The sequence below is a fragment of the Chlorocebus sabaeus genome, chromosome 20 (genome assembly GCF_047675955.1).
Source record: "Chlorocebus sabaeus isolate Y175 chromosome 20, mChlSab1.0.hap1, whole genome shotgun sequence".
Classification (NCBI taxonomy): Eukaryota; Metazoa; Chordata; class Mammalia; order Primates; family Cercopithecidae; genus Chlorocebus; species Chlorocebus sabaeus.
The window spans coordinates 97,914,538-97,935,116 of NC_132923.1; the positions used below are offsets into that span (position 1 = coordinate 97,914,538).

The following is a 20,579-nucleotide window of genomic DNA, read 5'->3' on the forward strand; positions in this document are numbered from 1 at the left end:
AATAATACGATTCCAGGCAGAGGGAATAAGACAGTATATGCAAAGGAAGAGAAGGGTAAAATTACATAGGTATGTTGGGGTATATATGTTTTTTTTTTTTTTTAATCTATCTATTTACTTAAGCGACAGGGGCCGGGCACAGTGGCTTATGCCTGTAATCCCAGCACTTTGGGAGGCCAAGGCGGGCAGATCACTTGAGGTCAGGAGTTTGAGACCAGCCTGGCCAACATGGCGAAACCCCATCTCTACTAAAAATACAAAAAATTAGCCAGGCACAGGGGCACATGCCTGCAATCTCAGCTACTCAGGAGGCTGAGGTACAAGAATGGCTTGAACCCAGGAGGCGGAGATTGAAAAAAAAAAAAAAAAAAAAAAAACAGGGCGTACTCTGTCACCCAGGCTGGAGTACAGTGGCATGATCATAGCTCGCTGCAGCCTCAAAACCCCCAGCTGAAGTAATCCTCCCACCTCAGCCTCCTGAGTAGCTGAAACTGAAACTTAGGCACACACTACCATGCCTGGCTAATTTTTGTGTTGTTTATTTGTTTTTAGAGATGGGGTTTTGCTACTGCTGCCCAGGATGGTCTCAAACTCCTAGGCTCAACTGATCCTCCTGCCTCAGCTTCCCAAAGCACTGGGATTACAGTCATGAGACACTGCACCTGGCCATTATATTTCTGTTTTAAAAGTCAGTTATCTTATAGTCCTATCACAAATTTTTCTTAGTCAAGGCTAGTGAACCACTTTCTCATCACTCTACTTCACCTACCTCTATGCCTCCCTAATTAATCCCTAATTACCTACTTATCCCAGTCATGGCACAGGTCTGGACTCTGCCAAAAAGCAGGACTTGGGTCAATAGTTCAGCCTGTCATACCCACGAGAGAGGTCCATCTGGGCAGAAATCACCCCAATAACTAAAGTTTTTGGCAGGCTCGAAAAATATAAGTTAAAGCCCTCCAGAAAAAGCACCAGCAGTGGAAAATATTGTACCCCATCCTGGCATCAAAACACCAATAATTCATAGGAATTTGGGGATTGGAACTTCAAAAACTTGTACAATGTCTCTATTCTCCCACTGGATTCCCTTCACCAGTTACCCACTAGATGGAGGAATGTCTACAAGCTGAACCATGCCAAGAAAAGCAAAGTCAGTAACTAAATGAAGAGGGGAATCAGCCCTTCTGGAATACACAAAGATATTAAGTGAAAAGAAGGGAAGTAACCATTCGCCATAATTAGGGGGCACAGTGGGTGAAACTCAACCCACAGGAGGATTTGACAAAGGCAATGGTTTGTATCTAACTCTCTGTCTGGCAGCCCAGAATTGGGGGAATAGCTGTCTAAGACCTTTAGCAACATTCCAAAAAATAGTAAGGACTAAACCAAAAGAACTACAAGACCTCTTTCCAGGAACTTCTCCCACCTGAAAAAGACTCAGGTTGCGGGAGCAAAGAAGAGTTTAAATCTGATCCTTTCTTTGAGTGAACGAGAGAAACTGCTATATATTGTATGTTTTATGCTATAAAGACTATTATACAGCGTATATAAGTGAATGAAGCAAACAATAGTGAATGAGAGATTAGAAAACAGAACTCCATTCAAGGTGAGTAGTACTGTGGAGAGAAAAGACCTACTGCCTTCACTCTAAAGCACCATACTACTGCTCTTTCTCAGAGACAAAGGTGCATTTTACACATATGCTTGATCAGATGTGGGTATTCTTCCCTTCTTCACAGAGTCTCTAGCACCAGACAGTAGCACTGTTCTCACTCCAGACTCTGGGGCTCTTTGCTGTGTTATTTGGGTTCTGTACCTCTAAGATGAACTCAGAGTGATCCTTCCACCTCAGCTTCCCAAGTAGTTAAGGCTACAGGTGCATACCACCAAGCCCAGCTAATTTTTTAACATTTCTATAGAGATGGGGGGGGGGGGGGTCTCATTATGTTGATCAGGCTGGTCTAGAACTCCTGGGCTCAAGGGACCCTCTCACCTCAGCCTCCCAAAGTGTTCGGATTATGAGTGCGAGCCACCATGCCTGACCTGTATATCCCTTTATAGCATACAAAGCTCTCCATATATATTTCTTAGAACCAGAGTTCTTCAACAGATAATGAAAGAAAGTAAAACATCTATATACCCTGGCAAGAAGGGAGTACAGATCTCCTGCCCACACCCTGTCTGCCACTTTCCTCATCCCTGAAAAAACCCAGCTTACTCCTTTCCTCCCTCTACCTCCTCCCACTCTCTACACACCCCATGGTTGCTCTGGGTCCAGAATCCTAACTACTGATGAAAGAAAAATGGTTTGAGCACCCTCCTCTGCAAATGGAAATAAAACCACTTATTAATTAGAGATGGGAAAGTAAAAAGATTTCATTCATTTTTTTTTTCGTTAATATCCAAAAAGAATCCTATATCACATCTGAGTACATTCTTCTCATGTCTGGTCAGTGAAGAATTTGCCAATGATGCAAAGAAAACACTATTTCCTTTAAATATTACTTTAATAAAAAGCTGCTTCTTTCAAAGTCATTGTTTTACCCTTTACAAAGGCTTACTTTACAAAGGGCTTACAAATAGCCCATCAACCTGCATTCCTCCCTCCACCCTCCTCCCCACTCCCAACTCCCGTTCTCTCCACATGGGACTCTGACTCACTGTAGATACAAGCAACTGGAAACCCTGGCCCAAGAAACCTAACTACACCTAGGTGAGGCTGCAGGGCCCTATGGCAAGAGCCCTCCAACCACACTGTCTGGCTACCTCAAAAAAAAACAGGGAGTGCTCTGAGCCCTCTGAGCTCAAGAATGCAGGGGACATTTCTTACTTGTCCATTCAAGCAAGACAACAGGCTGTTGCTGAAGTACCTAAGGAGATTCTCTCCTACTCACTTAGGATTGCATTTACAAACTCTATCCCTTCTGTTTAATTGCCTAAATGCATAAAAAACAGGGCCAGCTCAGAGCAGGAGGGCTTGACAGACCCTATACAACACACACCATAATAAGTGCTCACACGATCAGCAAGGACAAAGGGTAGGGAGCCTGAAGCCTTGTAATACCTCTAAGGTTGTTGAGTCCCTCCAGGAACTTCTGATACTTGTAAGCGTTCATGCCCGGCCCAGCTGTGTTGGTTCACTGGCTGAAAGTAGGCACCATGGCAGTGACAGCTGAGAAGTGAAAGCATGCAAACCGACTGATCTCTACTCCTGCTTCTACTAGCCCCCAAGAACTGGACTTTGACCACATTTACAAGTGACGTCACCAGAGAAGCTTCATTACATTACAGCCTTTTGAGAGCCCTCATTTGTTCCAGTGAGCGGAAATACCTCCCCAGGAGAGGCCAGCCCCTCCTTTGTGCAAACGAGCTACGGGACCACAACCGCCCCTGCCTATCATCTGCCACCTCATCTGCCACCTTCTCTCTAGACCCCAGCCCAGGCTCCACTGGGATTACTGCTACTCTTGCTTAAACTCTAGGGAGAGAAGCTTAAATGCTTTTCAGGACACCAGTCGGGGCTCATTTAACATTTGAGAAAATCTTTAAAGGGCCATGCTCACCATAAGAATGTCACCACAACAGGAGCTCTTGAGCAAATATTACATGGCAATGAGACAGGTTTTACAAAATAAACAATACTCTGCACTCTCCTTATAGCAGTCATGTTTATAGACTGGAATATAGCCACACAACAGAGGAGACACTGCCTATCAAGGCAGTTCAAGGCAGGCGGAGGGAAGAAGCAGAAACTGTCAAGCTCATTTCCTAAATGTTAAAAGCACAACCATTCAGACAGGCCCCTCTCCACAGATAACCAGAGAGAAAATGCAACCCAGATATCAACCACATGTCCCCAACTCCAGGACACTATTTCACTCAGATTTGTTTTGGGGTTGCTTTAATGTGTCAGTCACTACTACAAATTTCTTTCTACTGTTGGCCTCAAAAAGATGACCATCCCAGGCCGGGCACGGTGGCTCACGCACTTTGGGAGGCCGAGGTGGGCAGATCACGAGGTCAGGAGATCAAGATCATCCTGGCTAACACAGTGAAACCCCATCTCTACTAAAAATACAAAAAATTAGCCGGCATGATGGCAGGCGCCTGTAGTCCCAGCTATTCGGGAGGCTGAGGCAGGAGAATGGCGTGAACCCGGGAGGTGGAGGTTGCAGTGAGCGAGATCGCCCTACTGCACTCCAACCTGGACGACAGAGCAAGACTCCGTCTCAAAAAAAAAAAAAAAAAAAAAAAAAAGATGACCATCCCAATAGTCACAGGCTCTTAGGATAAGCTATCCATATTATAATTAAAGGGGGGAAATCCTGAAATTTCTACAGCATCTTTGCTGTAAGGAACTCAAAATGGCTCATCTGCATTATTAGACTCATCTTTGAAAGTAATTTATGAAAATAATTGCTTTTCATTATCAGATGAGAAAACAGAGGTCCAGCCTGAGCAACATGGCAAAACCCCATCTCTACAAAAACTCCAAAAAATTAGCCGGGTGTGGTAGTACGTTCCTGCTGTCCCAGCTACTTGGGGAGCCAAGGATGAAGGATCACTTGAACTTGGGAAGTTGAGGCTGCAGTGAGCCAAGATCACACCACTGCACTCTAGCCTGGGTGACAAAGTGAGACCCTGTCTCAAAAAAAGAGAAAGTAAATAGACAGAGGTTAAGTATCTGCCCAAAAGTCACACATTGTGCCAATGAGAAAGCATGGCAAGAAGCTATGTTCCCCAAATCTGAGCTTGAAAAATTCTTGTTCATCTTATCACAAAAGCCTTGGCATACTAGAAACTCAGGAGCTGTCAACTGAGTCAGATCCCCTGAACAATCCCTCATATGGGAGATACACCCACCCCACCCCTCACCAAGATTTGAAGTTTTTCAGACAACCTGGCTCACAGGATGCCACTGAGTGACCTAGGGAAGAGTTCACAGCATACCAAATACACTGCTCTGCAAAACTCCCAATTACAAAGGTTGGATGCAGGAGGAGAAACTGTGTAAGCAGCACTGTAAAAACAGAGAGAAAAGGGAGTATGCCCACTTAAAAAGATCAGGCTAAATAACTGTGACAGCTGCTAAGATAATGGAAAGGGGCTGGGTGTGGTGGCTCACGCCTGTAATCCCAATACTTTGGGAGGCTAAGGTGGGTGGATTGCTTGAGTCCAGAAGTTTGAGACCAGCCTGGGCAATATAGTGAGACCTCATCTCTATAAAAACTAAAAATGTTAACCAGGTGTGCTGTCCCATGGCTGTAGTACCAGCTACTGGGGAGGCTGAGGTGGGAGGATCACTGGAGCCCAGGAAGTTGAGGCTACAGGGAGCTATGATTGCACCACTGCACTCCAGCCTGAGTGACGGAGCAAGACCCCAACGAAGAAGAAAAGGAAAGAAGAAAGAAAGAAAGAAAAGAAAGAAAGAAAGAAAGAAAGAAAGAAAGAAAGAAAGAAAGAAAGAAAGAAAGAAAGAAAGAAAGAAAGAGAAAGAAAGAAAGAAAGAAAGAAAGAAAGAAAGAAAGAAAGAAAGAAAGAAAGAAAGAAAGAAAAGGGAAGTAATAACCAACCCAAGCTTTTGTGCCTTCCAATGCTACTAGTCAGTCAACAGAACCAGCAAGGTACTACTTTGTGCAGATGTATTAGGAGTTATGTGGAAACACAAATACATGGTTCATTTTCTCAAAAAGCAACTTGATAGGCAAGATAAACAGGTTAAAAAGGAGTTTAGTGCTTAAAGAGCATAAATTAGACAGTAGGATATAGTAAAAAAGACAAATATGGATTCTTGTAGAGACAATCCCAGGAGTTCAGAGTCTATCTCAACTTTGCCACTAACTAGCTATATGAGGCAGGAGGCCCAAATTCTTTTTTTGTTGTTTTTGGGACAGGGTCTTGTTCTGTCACCCAGGCTGGAGTGTAGTGGTGCAATCTTGGCTCACCACAGCCTCGACCTCCCAGGCTCAAGTAATACTCCCACCTCAGCCCCCAAGTAGCTGGGACTACAGACACACGTCACCACGCCCACGCCTTGCTAATTTTTGTATTTTTTGTAGAGACAGTGTTTCACCATGTCGCCCAGGCTGGTCTCGAACTTCCGGGCTCAAGTGATCATCCCGCCTTGGCTTCCCAAAGTGCTGGGATTATAGGCGTGAGCCACCATGCCAGGCCCCCAAATTCTTATAAAATACTAAGTCACAGGCCGGACATGGTGGCTCAGGCCTGTAATCCCAGCACTTTGGGAGGCCGAGACAGGTGGATTACCTGAGGTCAGGAGTTCGAGACAAGCCTGGCCAACATGGTGAAACCCCATCTCTACTAAAAATACAAAACAATTAGCCAAACATGGTGGTGGACCCCTGTAATCCCAGCTATTTGAGAGGCTGAGGCAGGAGAATCACTTAAATCTGGGAGGTGGAGGTTGCGGTGAGCCAAGATTGTGCCATTACACTCCAGCCTGGGCAACAAGAGCAAAATTCCATCTTAAATAAGTAAATAAATAAAATACTAAGTCTTAACTTTTTTTACGTCATAAACTCCAGTGAGAATCTGATGAAAACTAAGGATACTTTTCCCTAGAAAAAGATATATATTTATCTACATACAAACTTTTGTTTACAAGTGGAGAAGTATCAAATGGACCTCAGCTAAAGAACTCCTGAACTGACCTTAAGACCTCTTCTGTGTCATGATCTGAAAGAAATTAGCATAGTACAATCTGAATTTAAGTGCTGAAAAGAGTAAGATGTAAAGGAATGATCAATCAGCTAAAGAAGAGCTGGTCCCTTTTGCTTTTTGTAAGTCTGTTCAGAGACTCCTCCCAACTAAAGAAGGAAAGCAGACTAGACAACAGCAATCTAACAACAGGAACAACTGACTTAACCACTTGAACTAAGTGCATTTAAAAGACAACACATGCTAGTTTGTCATTTCCTCTGTGTGTTTCACCATTAAAATTGTTTAATAACATTTATTAGATAAAAATTAAACAAAAACAAGGATGTTTGGAACTATGGAATGAGTGATGGTTCCAAAGAGGCTCTTGGAAAAGGAGGGTGGTGGTGCAATGGTCTGGCTCTAGTTGTATTGTTGGAGACCAGGGATCTTGTTTCAGAATCACAGCATTTCAAAGAATCATAGTTCAATACCTCTGTATGCCTTTCATGGCTATTCGTCTTTTATCCTCCAATGGGTACCACAAAGGCAAACAGTGAGATGTAATCTTAGGTGGTAAGAGATTCTGCCCTAAGTTCCAGACACAGACAGGCAAATGTGAAAGACTTAGGATCTGGCAGACTAACAGGCATTCTTTGGCCAGCTGCTGACAAAGTGGAAAAAAAGCCCTTCTGTCTCCAACAGCCCTTACAAAGACACAGACACCTAAGAGCTGAGTGGAACTTGACTGAGTGCAGCCAGATCAGGAAGTCCAGACTACAGTGCATGAGATGTGGTCCTGAGGGCTTCTGAATCTACAGTGACAGGATAGCTGTTAAAAAAAAAAAAATCCCTTACCCTGCTCAGGGACAGAGCCCAGATGAGTCAGGTTCCAGATACTGCTCCTGAAACAGGGCAAGTCCATCAGCAGACAGTCACAATCGAAGAGAAAGATCTAGACCAATGAGGCGAGAACAAGTCGTATCTTAGAGTTTCCAAAGTTCCCCCAAAGCCGCCTAGAAATCAACACCTTCCATAATTCCTTTGAAGCAATCTTTCTCCTAAAAACAAAGGTCCCCCTCCCATAGAGCACCCACATATCAGTGTCAGTGAAACTAAACCTGGACAGCAAGATCAAGGAATTCATTCAATCATTCATCCCGCATGTATCTGTTGAATGCTTATCAGGTACAAGACACTGACCTAGGTGTTAAAACCCAGAACTCAGTCTCGCCAGAGGGAGAGCAGGACAAAAAAATATGGCAGTGTCTTATCCACGGCCATACCACCCTGAACACACCTGATCTCCTCTGATTTTGGAAGCTGAGCAGGGCCAGGCCTGGTTAGTACTGGAGAGTAGAAATGGTAGTGTCTCCTCAGATTCAAAGATGAGAGTCATGGGGTCATCAAACTAAGGGCACAGCTGACTTCCAACTGCTCACTCTTCAGACAAACCCTGAAGACATTTTAGAACAGAAAAGGTAACTCTCCTCATATAAAAATACACTGATTTTCTTTGAGGCAGAACTGACATCCTGACAACCAGTTGCCACTACTATCCCAAAGCAGCTGCTAACCCAGGAAACAGCAAAAATGTCTCCAGTGACTTAAGAAGCCAATAACAAAAGCAGGTGCCAGGTTCAGGGTCCTATTCAGGGAGCAACAAAGATCACTTTCTTCATTGTCTTCCCCTGGCAGCAATGTCTGGTGGAGAGAAGGGTTGAATTACACCTTGTCCTTCTGGTCTACTGGACAGAAAATGAGTTTGCCATCTGAAGAAAGGGCTGTCCCCAGGGCCATAGCTGCCTCTGCAGGGCTGAAGAAAGGAAGACAAAAGAAGTCAGGCTTCTTACTTAGAAGGAAAGGGCTGAAATGGCAAGACCAAGTGAGGCTTTAAAGACAATTAAGTGTAGGTCTGGCAAAAAGGATACAAAGAGCTCTGCTCACCCTGTGGCCACCCCAGGCCTGGGAAATTATGTGATGTGGATTAGACCTATGCTACAGGGCCCAACAAGAGGCTTTAAAAGAGCCCAAGCTTTAGGCTACAGACCCTCGAATAAGCTCACTCTCCTTGAGCCTTTTCTTTTTGGCTGTGGGTCCAAGGAGAAATGGTTGGCTCCTTTGAGTCCTTTCCGCCCTAAGGTGCTTATGTAATACTACAAGATCAAATGAGGTAAGAAGCACTGAGCATCTGAGAGAGAAGGCAAAACACTTGCTTTTAGGATAAATCTGTACCTACAGGACCTCAGATTCTAGCCCCACCTGAGACTAAGTTTCCCCTCTCAGTTTATAAAATCCCCAAATAACCTAAAAGCCTCATTGCCAGGCACTCTGAGGACCTAGGAAAAGATCAGAGGTAAGAGTCACCTTCCACTGGAACAAGGTTATAGATCTCTAGCAGAGAGATGGAAGAGTAGGACATTTATTTCCAAAAAGGCATATTGAAACAGCCAGGTGTAACAGAGGTCAGGTCAACAGCTTCTTACCTCCCGCAAGAACAGTTTCTCTAATCAACTCCATCTAAACCCAGAGGATACAGCTATACCACTAAGTCAGCTAAAGGTCAGTGCCAGATTAGGAGAACCACATTTGGTTATTTTGAAAAACCTAATGGAAGAAAAGTGCTTGCTAGCTCAACTCACCTGGGCTGTTCTGCCAGCAAATCAAACAAGTCTCCAGAAACATAAGCCACCAATTGCCTTCTTTTTTTTTTTTCCTTTTTTAATTTGTTTAAGTCACTGGGTTTGTGATGAAGTTCTGGTAGCATTCTTTTGTTGCTTTTCAGCAGAGGAAGAAAGCAAAATAAACATTTTTCAGAAGTCAGATTCCAGACACCAAAAATAACATAATGGAATTTTCCTATGAAGCTGCCTTTTGCTAACAATGAGGCTATATTTAAAAAGAAAGTCCAAGATAGAATATATGGTGGCGAATCCAGAATGGTAGTGTATAAATTCTGAGGAACTTTTTACTCTGACGTCTAAGATAAAATTCTGTGGGAGAACATCACAATGTTGAGGAAGTGCTAAAAGTACCTAACAGGGAGAACCTCAATGAGGGTGTCAACATCTGTTTAAAAAGTAGTGGGTACATATGTATCTGCTATACATTATCTGTACTTGTCTATATGCTTGAAATACACAAAATTAAAAATTACAGCAATGTGACTAGAAATACTCCACAGAGTTTAAAAAAGAAAAAAAACCATTAAAGCAATGAATCAAAGTATCCATCAAATTTACAAGTACACATACCTTTTGAAACAACAATTCCACATTTAAGAATTTTACAGGCCAGGCACGGTGGCTCACGCCTGTAATCCCAGCACTTTGGGAGGCTGAGGCGGGTGGATCACAAGGTCAGGAGATCGAGACCATCCTGGCTAACACGGTGAAACCCCATCTCTACTAAAAATATAAAACATTAGCTGGGCGTGGTGGTGGGCACCTATAGTCCCAGCAACTCGGGAGGCTGAGGCAGGAAAATGGCGTGAACCCGGGAGGCGGAGCTTGCAGTGAGCCGAGATCGCACCACTGCACTCCAGTCTGGGCGACAGAGCAAGACTCTGTCTCAAAAAAACACACAAAAATAAAAATAAAAAAAGAATTTTACCTAAAGATATACATATGCACGCCAGGCGCAGTGTCGTATGCCTGTAATCCAGCGCTTTGGGAGGCCAAAGTGGGCAGATCACAAGGTCAGGAGATCCAGACCATACTGGCCAACGTGGTGAAACCCCATCTCTACTAAAAATACAAAATTTAGCTGAGCACAGTGGTGGGAGTCTGTAATCCCAGCTACTCAGGAGGCTGAGGCAGGAGAATCGCTTGAACCTGGGAGGCAGAGGTTGCAGCGAGCCAAGATCACGCCATTGCACTACAGCCTGGGTAACAAGAGCAAAACTCCGTCTTAAAAAAAAATAAAAAATATATATATATTATAAAAGACAAGAATATGTGTTCTGAATCCTGATCCCAGTGCTGCCACTGAACACGTACCCTTCTTAATCATTCATATACTCAATAAGCGGTTTTTTTATTCACTACCCTGTGCCAAATTTGTAGAGCACTGAGGATGGAAATGAAGAGCTCTCAGTCTCTTTCCTCTCTCAACTTATAATCTAGTAAGGGAGGCAAACAAGCAACCTAACACATAATATGGTACAACTAATACTGATAAAGAGATGCAGAAGTAAGCAAAAAGGAAGCCTAGTGGCCTAGGTAAGGATTTCCAAAGGAGATGATGCTTGAACTGGGACCTCAGGGTCACAGAGAATTAGAGTGATGGGAACAGAAGTGTTTCAGATGGAGGAAACAAAGTAGAAACATGAAGCATTTAAGCAACTCAAAACAATTTAATATGGCTAGAATGTAGCGTACGTTCTACTTTGGAAGAATAATGGCAAGAAATGAAAGCTTTGCATACCATGCTAAAGAAACCAGATTCACCCCAAAGACAATGGAAACCCATTGCAAGGGCTTCCGAGTGACTATTTTTATAATCAGATTTTAATTTTAGAAAGAGCATTCTGGCAATAGCAAAAAGGAAGGGAGGAAACCAATTAGGACACTATAGTTATAGAATATGAACTAAGAAAGTAGTACTGTTATCAAAACAAAGGAAAGGACACAGATTTAAAATGAAATTATACAACATTTGATTTGAGTTGGGGTCCAGTAGGGTGTATGGACAAAGAGAGGGAAGATTCTCAAATGATTCCCAAATATCTCACTTGTGTGCCTGGGTAGAAGATAGTACCTTAAATAAAGTAAGGAATAAGAGAAAGAAGAGCAGGTTTGCCAGAGTAAAGGGTTTCATCTGGAACATGTTGAGTAAAAGACACCTACAGGATATCCAAAAGAAGTCCTCTAGCTCTCAGAGATAAAATCTTGGAGCTCGGAAGAGAAAACTGGCCCAGAGTCACCACGGCAGTTGAAGCCATGAGTACGAATAAGATCACTCACGAAAACTATAGAGAGTGCCAAGGACAAAATCCTAGAAAGCATCTTTCTTTAAAGGTCAACAAAGGGAAGATAAATACGAAAATGAGGAAGAAAGAAAATCAGGAGAGGATAAAATCACAAAAGGTTAGGAAAGGAGAAACTTTTAAGGAGAATGGAGGTTTCACAGTGTCAAGTACCACAGAAAGGTCAAGTAAGATCAGAGCTGAAAAATTACCATTGGATCTGGCAATTAGGAGGTGACTGGTGACCTTGACAACTGCAATTTCAGTATAGCAGAGAGGGCTGGAAGCTAAAGGGCAGGTATATACCATTCTGCAAGAATCTTGGAGGAAACAAAGAACATGGCTGTGAAAGGGGATTCTCACTTCACATCTTTTGTTTTCCACTCCCCCTCCCATAATATGTCTGAGTATTTAAGAAAAATAAACAGGAAAATGCACATTAAAATAATGTAAATATTTTAGTAGGTATTAGGTACAGAATGACAGTAATCCAATGTATCATTACCATTACCTTAAAGCAGATTCCATTTACTTTGTAAAACACCAAATATTTTTGACACTGTGCAAAATACAGAGCTGGTAATGTGAGAGACAAAAAAGGTTTATGCCAGGCACAGTGGCTCACGCCTGTAATCCCAGCACTGTGGGAGGCCAAGATGGGCGAATCGATTGAGCTCAGGAATTTGAGACCAACCTGAGCACATGGCAAAACCTTGTCTCTACTAAAAATACAAAAAAAAAATTAGCCAGGCATGGTGACATGCACCTGTAACCCCAGTTACTTGGGAGGCTGAGGTGGGAGGATTGCTTGAGTGTGGGAGGTTGCAGCGAGCCGAGATTGCACCACTGCACTTCAGCGTGGGTGACAGAGTGAGACTGCCTCAAAAAAAAAAAAAAAAAAAAAGTTCGTGATACAGTCCCAAGTTCTAGGAGTTTAAAATCCTGTAGAAGAAAGTAATGCATACATACAAACAGGATGTTAAAGTACAATACAAATGATACAGGAAAAAAATGACTAGCATTAAGTTTAGAAAACTGGAACTAACTTCCAATGGAGTGATCAAAGAAGACTTCCTACAGGGCTTTTAGGCAGGTGATGAACCATGGGGTAAGATTAAGACAGTCTCGTCTGGTTTAGAAGTGAGAAAGCGGTTGGAGAGAAGGCTAGAGAGGCAATTATGAAGGACTTTAAATATCAGGCTGGGATGACTGAACCCTGGCTCTCTTCTACTGCAGCTCTGTAGTGCCAACTGCTTGCTGAACATTTCCACCTGAGCATGTCACAGCAAAGAGAACTGAAATTACTAAAAGTGAATCCGTATCTTTCCTCCCAAAATCAATGCCTCCTTTTATTTTTATTTTTTATTTTATTTTATTTATTTACTATTTTATTTTATTTTATTTTATTTTTTTGAGACGGAGTTTCGCTCTGTCACCCAGGCTGGAGCGCAGTGGCACCATCTCAGCTCACAGGGACCTCCGCCTCCTGGGTTCAAGTGATTCTCCTGCCTCACCTCAGCCTCCCTAGTAGTTGGGATTACAGGGATGCACCACCATGCCTGGCTATTTTTTGTCTTTTTAGTAGAGACTAGGTTTCGCCATGCTGGTCTCAAACCCCTGACCTCAAGTGATCCCCCCACCTCGGCCTCCCAAAGTGCTGGGATTACAGGTGTGCCACTACATCCAGCCAATGCCTCCTTTTAACTTCCCACTTCAAGTAATGGCACTATCCTTTACCCAACCCATTCTCAAGTCCTATCAGTTCTTCCAAATACCTCTCCCAGTCATCCTCTTCTGTATTCTAGAATCACCCTCTCTCTTCTGATCCTCATTACCTCTCACCTGGATTGTTAAAATAGCCTCAAAAAAACTGACTTTCCTTATCCAATTCATGTTGCATATGCTGCTATATTAATATTCCTAGAAACACAGCCTTAATTAAATGATTCCAATGCATAAAACCTCCAATGGCAACATAAAATCTACCAAATGGGGAAAAAATCTCAATGAAATGTAAAACCCAACCACATGGTAAAACTTTCGTGGAGAGTAGTTTGGCAAAAGTTTTTAAAGTACTATAAATAACTTTTGACTCAGCAATTCCATTCTTAGGAATTTATCTTTTTAAAAATATGGTTAAGCGTGCAAATATATACATGTAAGTATATTGATCTCATTGTTCATAACACCAAACAGTACAAAATTACCTAAAAGTTCAACAATAGAAGACTGTCTCAAGTGCAATGCATCCATACAAGAGAATACTGACAGCAACATATTAATAAATCATGATGCTGATACATATTTTTGACACTGAAAGACTTTCAACATACACTAAGAAATATGTTACAAACTGTTTTTTTCCAAATATGTATTACATGCATATTTGCACAAGAAAATATTTGCAAGAAAACACCAAAATATTTATAGCAGTTATAAACGGTAGGATTTTAAGTCATTTTAATTTTATATTTTTATTTATTATTTTAAAATCTTCTTACAACAAACATGAATATTTTGTGAAGTAAAAAAGGGAGGGGAGATTCTGCCACAACTGATATCCAACAGTAGCATAGCTCTTTCAGATTCTTCTAAACATTCTTTATCTGGAGAAAGCAGGAACTCTATATACAGCCCAACAATTCTACAAATTGTTTATGGCACCAAAAAACAAAGGTGAAGAAAGTACAGCCTGCAGTCACTGAACTCATGATCTAGGGGAGGCTGACAATTAAACAGAAAACTGTAAAATAAAGATGATAAACCCTATCACAAAGGGATGTACATCCTACCATAAGAACTCAGACAAAAAGGTAAGTGAAATTTTTTACTGGTTGGGATAGAAGGAAAGAATCAGGAACACTATTAAAATCTATTAAGTTTTGAGTTGGGACAAAAGATTACAGTATGAACAAGTATTTGTGAGGCAGAAAAAGTATAAAGATCATTCAAGGCATAGAAAACAACATAAACAAGGGGTGAAACTGATCATCAGTTTTTAAGAGGAAATGTGGCGTGAGCACTGGCATAAGTCAAAGAAGACGAGAGTCTAAAATAGGGCAGTGAGTCTAGCCAGGAAAGAATAGCTATTGAGATATTTTTCAGCTAGACAAACAGAACTTAGTGTCCAATCAGATGTGGAAAATAAATAGGGCCAAGTAGGGTGGCTCATGCTTATAATCCCAGCACTCTGAGAGGCCAAGGTAGAAGGACTGCTTGAGGCCAGGAGTTCGAGACCAGCCTTGGTGGTATGTGCCTGTAGTCCCAGCTACTTGAGGGGCGAGGCAGGAGGACAGCTTGAGCCTGGGATATTCAGGTTGCAGTCAGCTAAGACTGTGCCACTGTACTCCAGCCTGGGCAACAGAGCAAGACACTGTTGAATAAGAAGGAAGGAAAAGAAAGGAGGAAAAGAAAGAAAGAAAGGGAGGGAGGGAGGGAAGGAAGGAAGGGAGGGAGGGAGGGAGAGAGGGAGGGAGGAAGGAAAGAAGGAAATGAAAGAGAAAAGGGAAGGAAAAAGAAAAAAGAAAAGAAAAGAGAAGGAAGGAAGGGAAGGAGGGAGGGAGGACAGGAGAGGAGAGGAAGAAAAGGGAAAAGGGGAAGGGAAGGAGAGGAGAGAAGAGAGGAAAGGAGAGGAGAGGAGAAGAGAGGAGAGGAGAAAGGAGAAAGGAGGGGAAAGGGGAAAGGAAAGGGAAAAGAAGAGAGGAAGGAGGGAGGGAGGAAGGGGAGGAGGAGGAGAGGAAGAGGGAGGAGGAGGAGGAGGAGAGGAACAGGAAAAGAAGAAGGAAGAAGAAAGAAGGAAAAGAAGAAGAAAATAAAGGAAGACAAATATTTGTGGGTACCCAGTAGGTGTATATATTTATGGGTTACATGAGATATTTTGATATAGGCATGCAATGTATACTAATCACATCAGGGTAAATAGGGTATCCATCACCTCAAAAAATCTGTGTTTCAAACAATCCAATTAAACTCTTTTAGTTATTTTTAAATGAACAATTAAATTATTCTTACTATAGTCACCCTGTTGCACTAGTGAATACTAGGTTTTATTATTTAGTCTTTTAATTTTTTTGCATCCATTAACCATCCCCCACTTCCCTGTGATTCCAACCCCCCTTCCCAACTGCAGTGACATGATCTCAGCTCACTGTAACCTTCACCTTCCGGGTTCAAGCAACTCTCATGCCTCAGCCTCCCGAGTAGCTGGGACTACAGGTGTGCGCCACCATACCTGGTTAATTTTTGTATTTTTAGTGGAGACGGGGTTTCGCCATGTTGGCCAGGCTGGTCTTGAACTCCTAACCTCAAATGATCCGCCCACCTCAGCCTCTCAAAGTGCTGGGATTAAAGGCGTGAGCTACTGTGCCCGGCCCACATTTTCTTTATCCATTCATCTGTTGATGGACACTTATGTTGCTTCCAAATCTTGGCTATTGCGAACAGGTTGCAATAAACATGGGAGTCCAGATAGCTCTTCAATATACTGATTTCCTTTCTTTTGGGTATATACCTAAGGAGTGGGGTTACTAGACCGTATGGTAGCTCTATTTTTAGTTCTCCAAACCATTCTCCATAGTGGTTGTATAAGCTCAGTTCTGGATACATTACATGCAAATTTCTGTAGGTGACAAAGTGGAAAAGGACAGTAGTCATTTGGAAATACACGTTTGGACCTGGGGGAAAAGCTCATACGATAGGTAGTTACAGATTCTGATAAGAGAGTCATCACTGTACACACAGATGAAGTTCCTAAATGAAATTACCAGAGTAGGTCAGCTCATCCAGAGATAGCACACAGTCGGGGAAGGAAAGAGGTCCAAATGGTGTAAAATGCTGTTATAAGATGAAACAGCATGAGAACAAAAAGAGGCTGCTGACTTCTGCAAGCAAGTCATCACACGCAAGAGCCTTTCATTGGGATGGTGGGCACAAATCTTGGCTATAGTGGTTCACGATGACTAAAGGAGTAGAAGAAAGGCTGTTGAGATAGTTTGGTGGTAAAGAAAAAAAAAGCACAGAAAGTTAGTCTGAAGAAGAGATAAGCTTAAAGGAATTTTTATCTTAGGATGGAGAAAACCCGAACATATTTACAGAGTCACTAGGAAGGGAGGAACTAAGAACACAAAAAATATATGTATATGCCCAGAGACCTGCCTCTGAAATAGGAGGGAATGTGGTAAGGACTGGTAAAGGCTACAGATAAATTGAGATGTAAAAGGCTAAATGACTTATTGAGAGTTTATAAGGTGGGGTGGAGCAACAAGTTTGAAGAGAATGGTGAAAGTCTGGAATGGCTGCTGTAGAAAAAAATGAATGGCAGTCAACCAGAAGAGAATAAAAAGGTTTCAGGATAGGATTGAGAGCCAAGCTGTGGCTGGAGCTCATAAATCTGTAACAGAGTCAGTCAGCACACTGTTATGCAGTGGCACTCAGTAGCTCAGTGGAGAAAATGAACACAGGTTCAGCAATGGGGATAGAAAAGAAAGGTGTGGAAGAAAAAAAAGAGATCTGAGAATGCCAGTATAAGCCCTATTGTACATGACAGGTCAGGAAGCACTGACACCATAAAGGGGCTGATAGACTGGGAAATAGCAGAGAACAGGTTTAACGCGCATAAAGGAAAGGATAAGTGGAAAAAAGGAGGTTGTGACCAGATTCTGGGATGTCTAGGAGGAATTGAGCAATTGCACGTCACCTAAAATACCCTCCCCCAAAAAACTTAGTCATCTATAAGACCAAAACTGGTGAGGCAAAGTGGCTCACACCTATAATCCCAGCACTTTGGGTGGCCAAGGGGAGAGGATCATTTAAGCCCAAGAGTTTGAGACCAGCCTGGGCAACATAGTGAGACCTTGTCTCTATTTAAAAAAAAAAAAAAAAAAAAAAGGACCAAAATTGATGCCATGCTGATTTCCAGGCCATGCTCTGATATATAAACTAATTCTTCAAATGGGGCTGACACCTCACATGTTGTTAGAAGGGAATTCCAATGAGAGACTGGCAAGGTGAAGTTCTCCTCTAAGCTGCTTCCTTCCTTAAGATTTGATCTGGATCTCTGGGTGCAATATCAGTAACTTCAATAACTTGAGATTATGAGAGTTCTCATGTACGTGGAGTTGCTAAAAATAAAAGTTTAAGAAATTGCTGGCTGGGCGTGGTGGCTTACCCCTGTAATCCCAGCACTTTGGGAGGCCAAGGCAGGTGGATCACCTGAGGTCAGGAGTTCGGGACCAGCCTGGCCAACATGGTGAAACCCCGCCTCTATTGAAAATACAAAAATTAGCTGGGTATGGTGGCAGGCACCTGTAATCCCAGCTACTTGGGAGGCTGAGGCAGGAGAATCGCTTGAACCTGGGAGGCGGAAGTTGCAGTGAGCCGAGATCATGCCATTGCACTCCAGCCTAGGCAACAGAGCAAGACTCCATCTCAAAAAAAAGACCAGGCGCAGCAGCTCACACCTGTAATCCCAGCACTTTGGGAGGCCGAGGTGGGTGGATCACGAGGTCAGGAGATCGAGACCATCCTCGCTAACATGGTGAAACCCCGTCTCTACTAAAAATGCACAAAAATTAGCCAGGCATGGTGGCGGGCGCCTGTAGTCCCAGCTACTCGGGTGGCTGAGGCAGGAGAATAGCATGAACCCGGGAGTGGAGTGAGTGGAGTGCACTGCAGGCTGGGTGACAGAGCAAGACTGTCTCAAAAAAAAAAAAAAAAAAAAAAGAAAGAAAGAAAAGAAAAAGAAATTGCCTAACTGCTGGCTTGGCAATTCCCTCAGGGTCTTGGAACTAGCCAATGTAGGACAACTGTCACTGTCCTTCCCAAAGCCTTGGATCTTTCCCCCAGTGGTAAGATATAACAGTAAGGGCAACCTGCATAAGAAGTGTACTCAACAGAGAGGCAGAAGTTGGGGTCTGCAAATAACGTAAGTAACCTCCAGGATGAGGGTGGGAAAGTGAGTTTACTTCCTTTCACTGCAAATGGAAAGACTGAATCTAATCCTTGAGCCTTTACCTCACAAGGGCAGGAAACCCTAAATAAGCCACTTGCTCATTCTCTACAGATCTGGTTCCCCTCTATCCTATTATCCTGGCCTGATACAAAAAGACAAAGAGATTCCAATCCTCTCCAAGATGTTACAAATGAACCAAACACTGCCACCAGAAAGTGTATCTTTGATACCCCAAAAGGTATATCAAAAGCTAGCTTGCATCAATAATTCACTCTAAGAGCCCCCACTTCCTTTCAAACCTTTTCCTATGGTCCAAAGACAAGGGGTACAATGATTATGAAAAGTAACTTCTGATATTAAGGTACACTGAGAGAAAGAATAAAAATTCAAGGGTTAGTTGGCTATCTTGATAAGCATTTGGAATGTGGCTACCACAATCAGCCTGATCTGCCATTCCATTTGGACTGAGATGGGCCCTCCTGTGTAAGATAGAAAAAGTAACTCCAAATGATTGTTTAATGCAGCTCTGGTTCACCTTCACTCGGGTCACCGCCTTCCTTTGCTCACAAACACTTAATTGTCCCTGAAAAGTAGGTCAGCGCCTTGTGAAACAAGCTGGAAGGAGAGCTAAGATCCAACCTATCACTCCAACAGGCTTGGAGAGGCCCAAGCTGTGTCTAGGAGACCAAAACCAGTCAACAGTGCAATTTGCCAAGAGCGCTCCAGGTGCTCCAGGTGGTAACCTGGCTACTGTCATTCCTAGGTGGTGACTCAGCAGGCTGGGAAAGCAGAAGATGCAGGATGCAGTGCTGAGGCTCATGTCAGCCTGGTTCCACTTGTTCCACTGATAGCTAATGAGGTGTCCCTAACTAGCCATCAGAATGGAAGGAGCAAGAGGTGAACAATCAGAATGCTAAACTCTCTTCCACTGTCCATATGGTCCCTTCTGTAGAATACCAAGCATTGTTCAACCATAAATGGAGCTGCCTGAGCTTCTCCCCACTCCTTCCCCCAAATATTTTCTTCAGGGCACCCAAAAATAAACACCGCTCCTTGCCCATGAGCTAGAGGTACATTCATAGCACTGTAAGCTGTCATTTGCAGTATGCTTGATGAAGGTGTCAAATTTTAACAGGATACATCTTGTTCCTGGGCCCAAATATTCCATCCATCCAGGATTTTAAGGTGGGAGAGACTCCCCCATCAAATTTCCTCTAACCTCAAATTGGTTAGTTCACTAAATATAGGATATTGCTTCAAAGTAAAAAAGAAGGGGCCCAGGGAGATGAGGCAACAGGAGGCTGGCAGTTTGGGAAATAGCTACCAGAGGGTCAGCTGCCCAGCTGTCTCTGGAATCTGAAGACTTCCAAACCTAACAACTGCCTTTCTCAGGAAGAATCAAAACTATGTGAGGCAGCTGTGGAGGATAAAGGCTACAGAGCCCAACTTTTGAAGCCAGTAGCAAACCACTTCCTTAGCCATTGTTCCCTACAAAAAGCAAACGCTGCCAGAACTGCCTGCAGACCAGATACCAGCTCTAAGAAAGAGAAATGTGAAAAGGAGTCAGTTATCTCTTTGGCAAACAGAGAGCACAGGCACCTCCCTCTATCTCCCTCAAGTTCTCAGGTAATAAAACCAAAACCACTAGCAATTCCAACCTTTCCAAATTCTGACTATACAACTTTCCATTCTCTTCTAGTCTCATGTACCTTTCTTCCTCCTGGTCCCCCACTTCCCACCCTATCCCCCAAGATACATGCATTTCATCTTTCCAAATCTAAGGTAGAATCAGAACATGTAAACAAATACCTGATTTTGTACTTTTAAAAATTATTTATTAGATTTAAGTCTAATAACTAGACTCTAAAATCTACAAGGCAAGAAACATGTCCTATCCCCATTACTGTAGCTAAGACTGCATGCTTACTACGAACCAAGCACCATTTTAAGCACTTTACACATTATTTCATTCAATCTCTGTCAGAATCCTATGATATATGTGGTAAC

At 42.8% G+C, this 20,579-nt stretch overlaps 1 protein-coding gene across 7 annotated transcripts in view; it reads right to left on the reverse strand.

Moving 5' to 3' along the window:
- MACF1 (microtubule actin crosslinking factor 1) overlaps positions 1-20,579 on the reverse strand; it is a 404,957-nt gene that overhangs the window by 324,796 nt on the left and 59,582 nt on the right. The window contains exon 1 of one of the 7 annotated variants that reach the window (XM_073007452.1): positions 3,065-3,199. The exons of the other annotated variants lie outside the window; for them this stretch is intronic. Coding sequence (XP_072863553.1) covers positions 3,065-3,116 — 52 coding nt within the window. The 5' untranslated portion in view covers positions 3,117-3,199. Of the gene's footprint in view, positions 1-3,064; positions 3,200-20,579 lie in introns of those variants that run through there. 7 annotated transcript variants of the gene reach the window in all.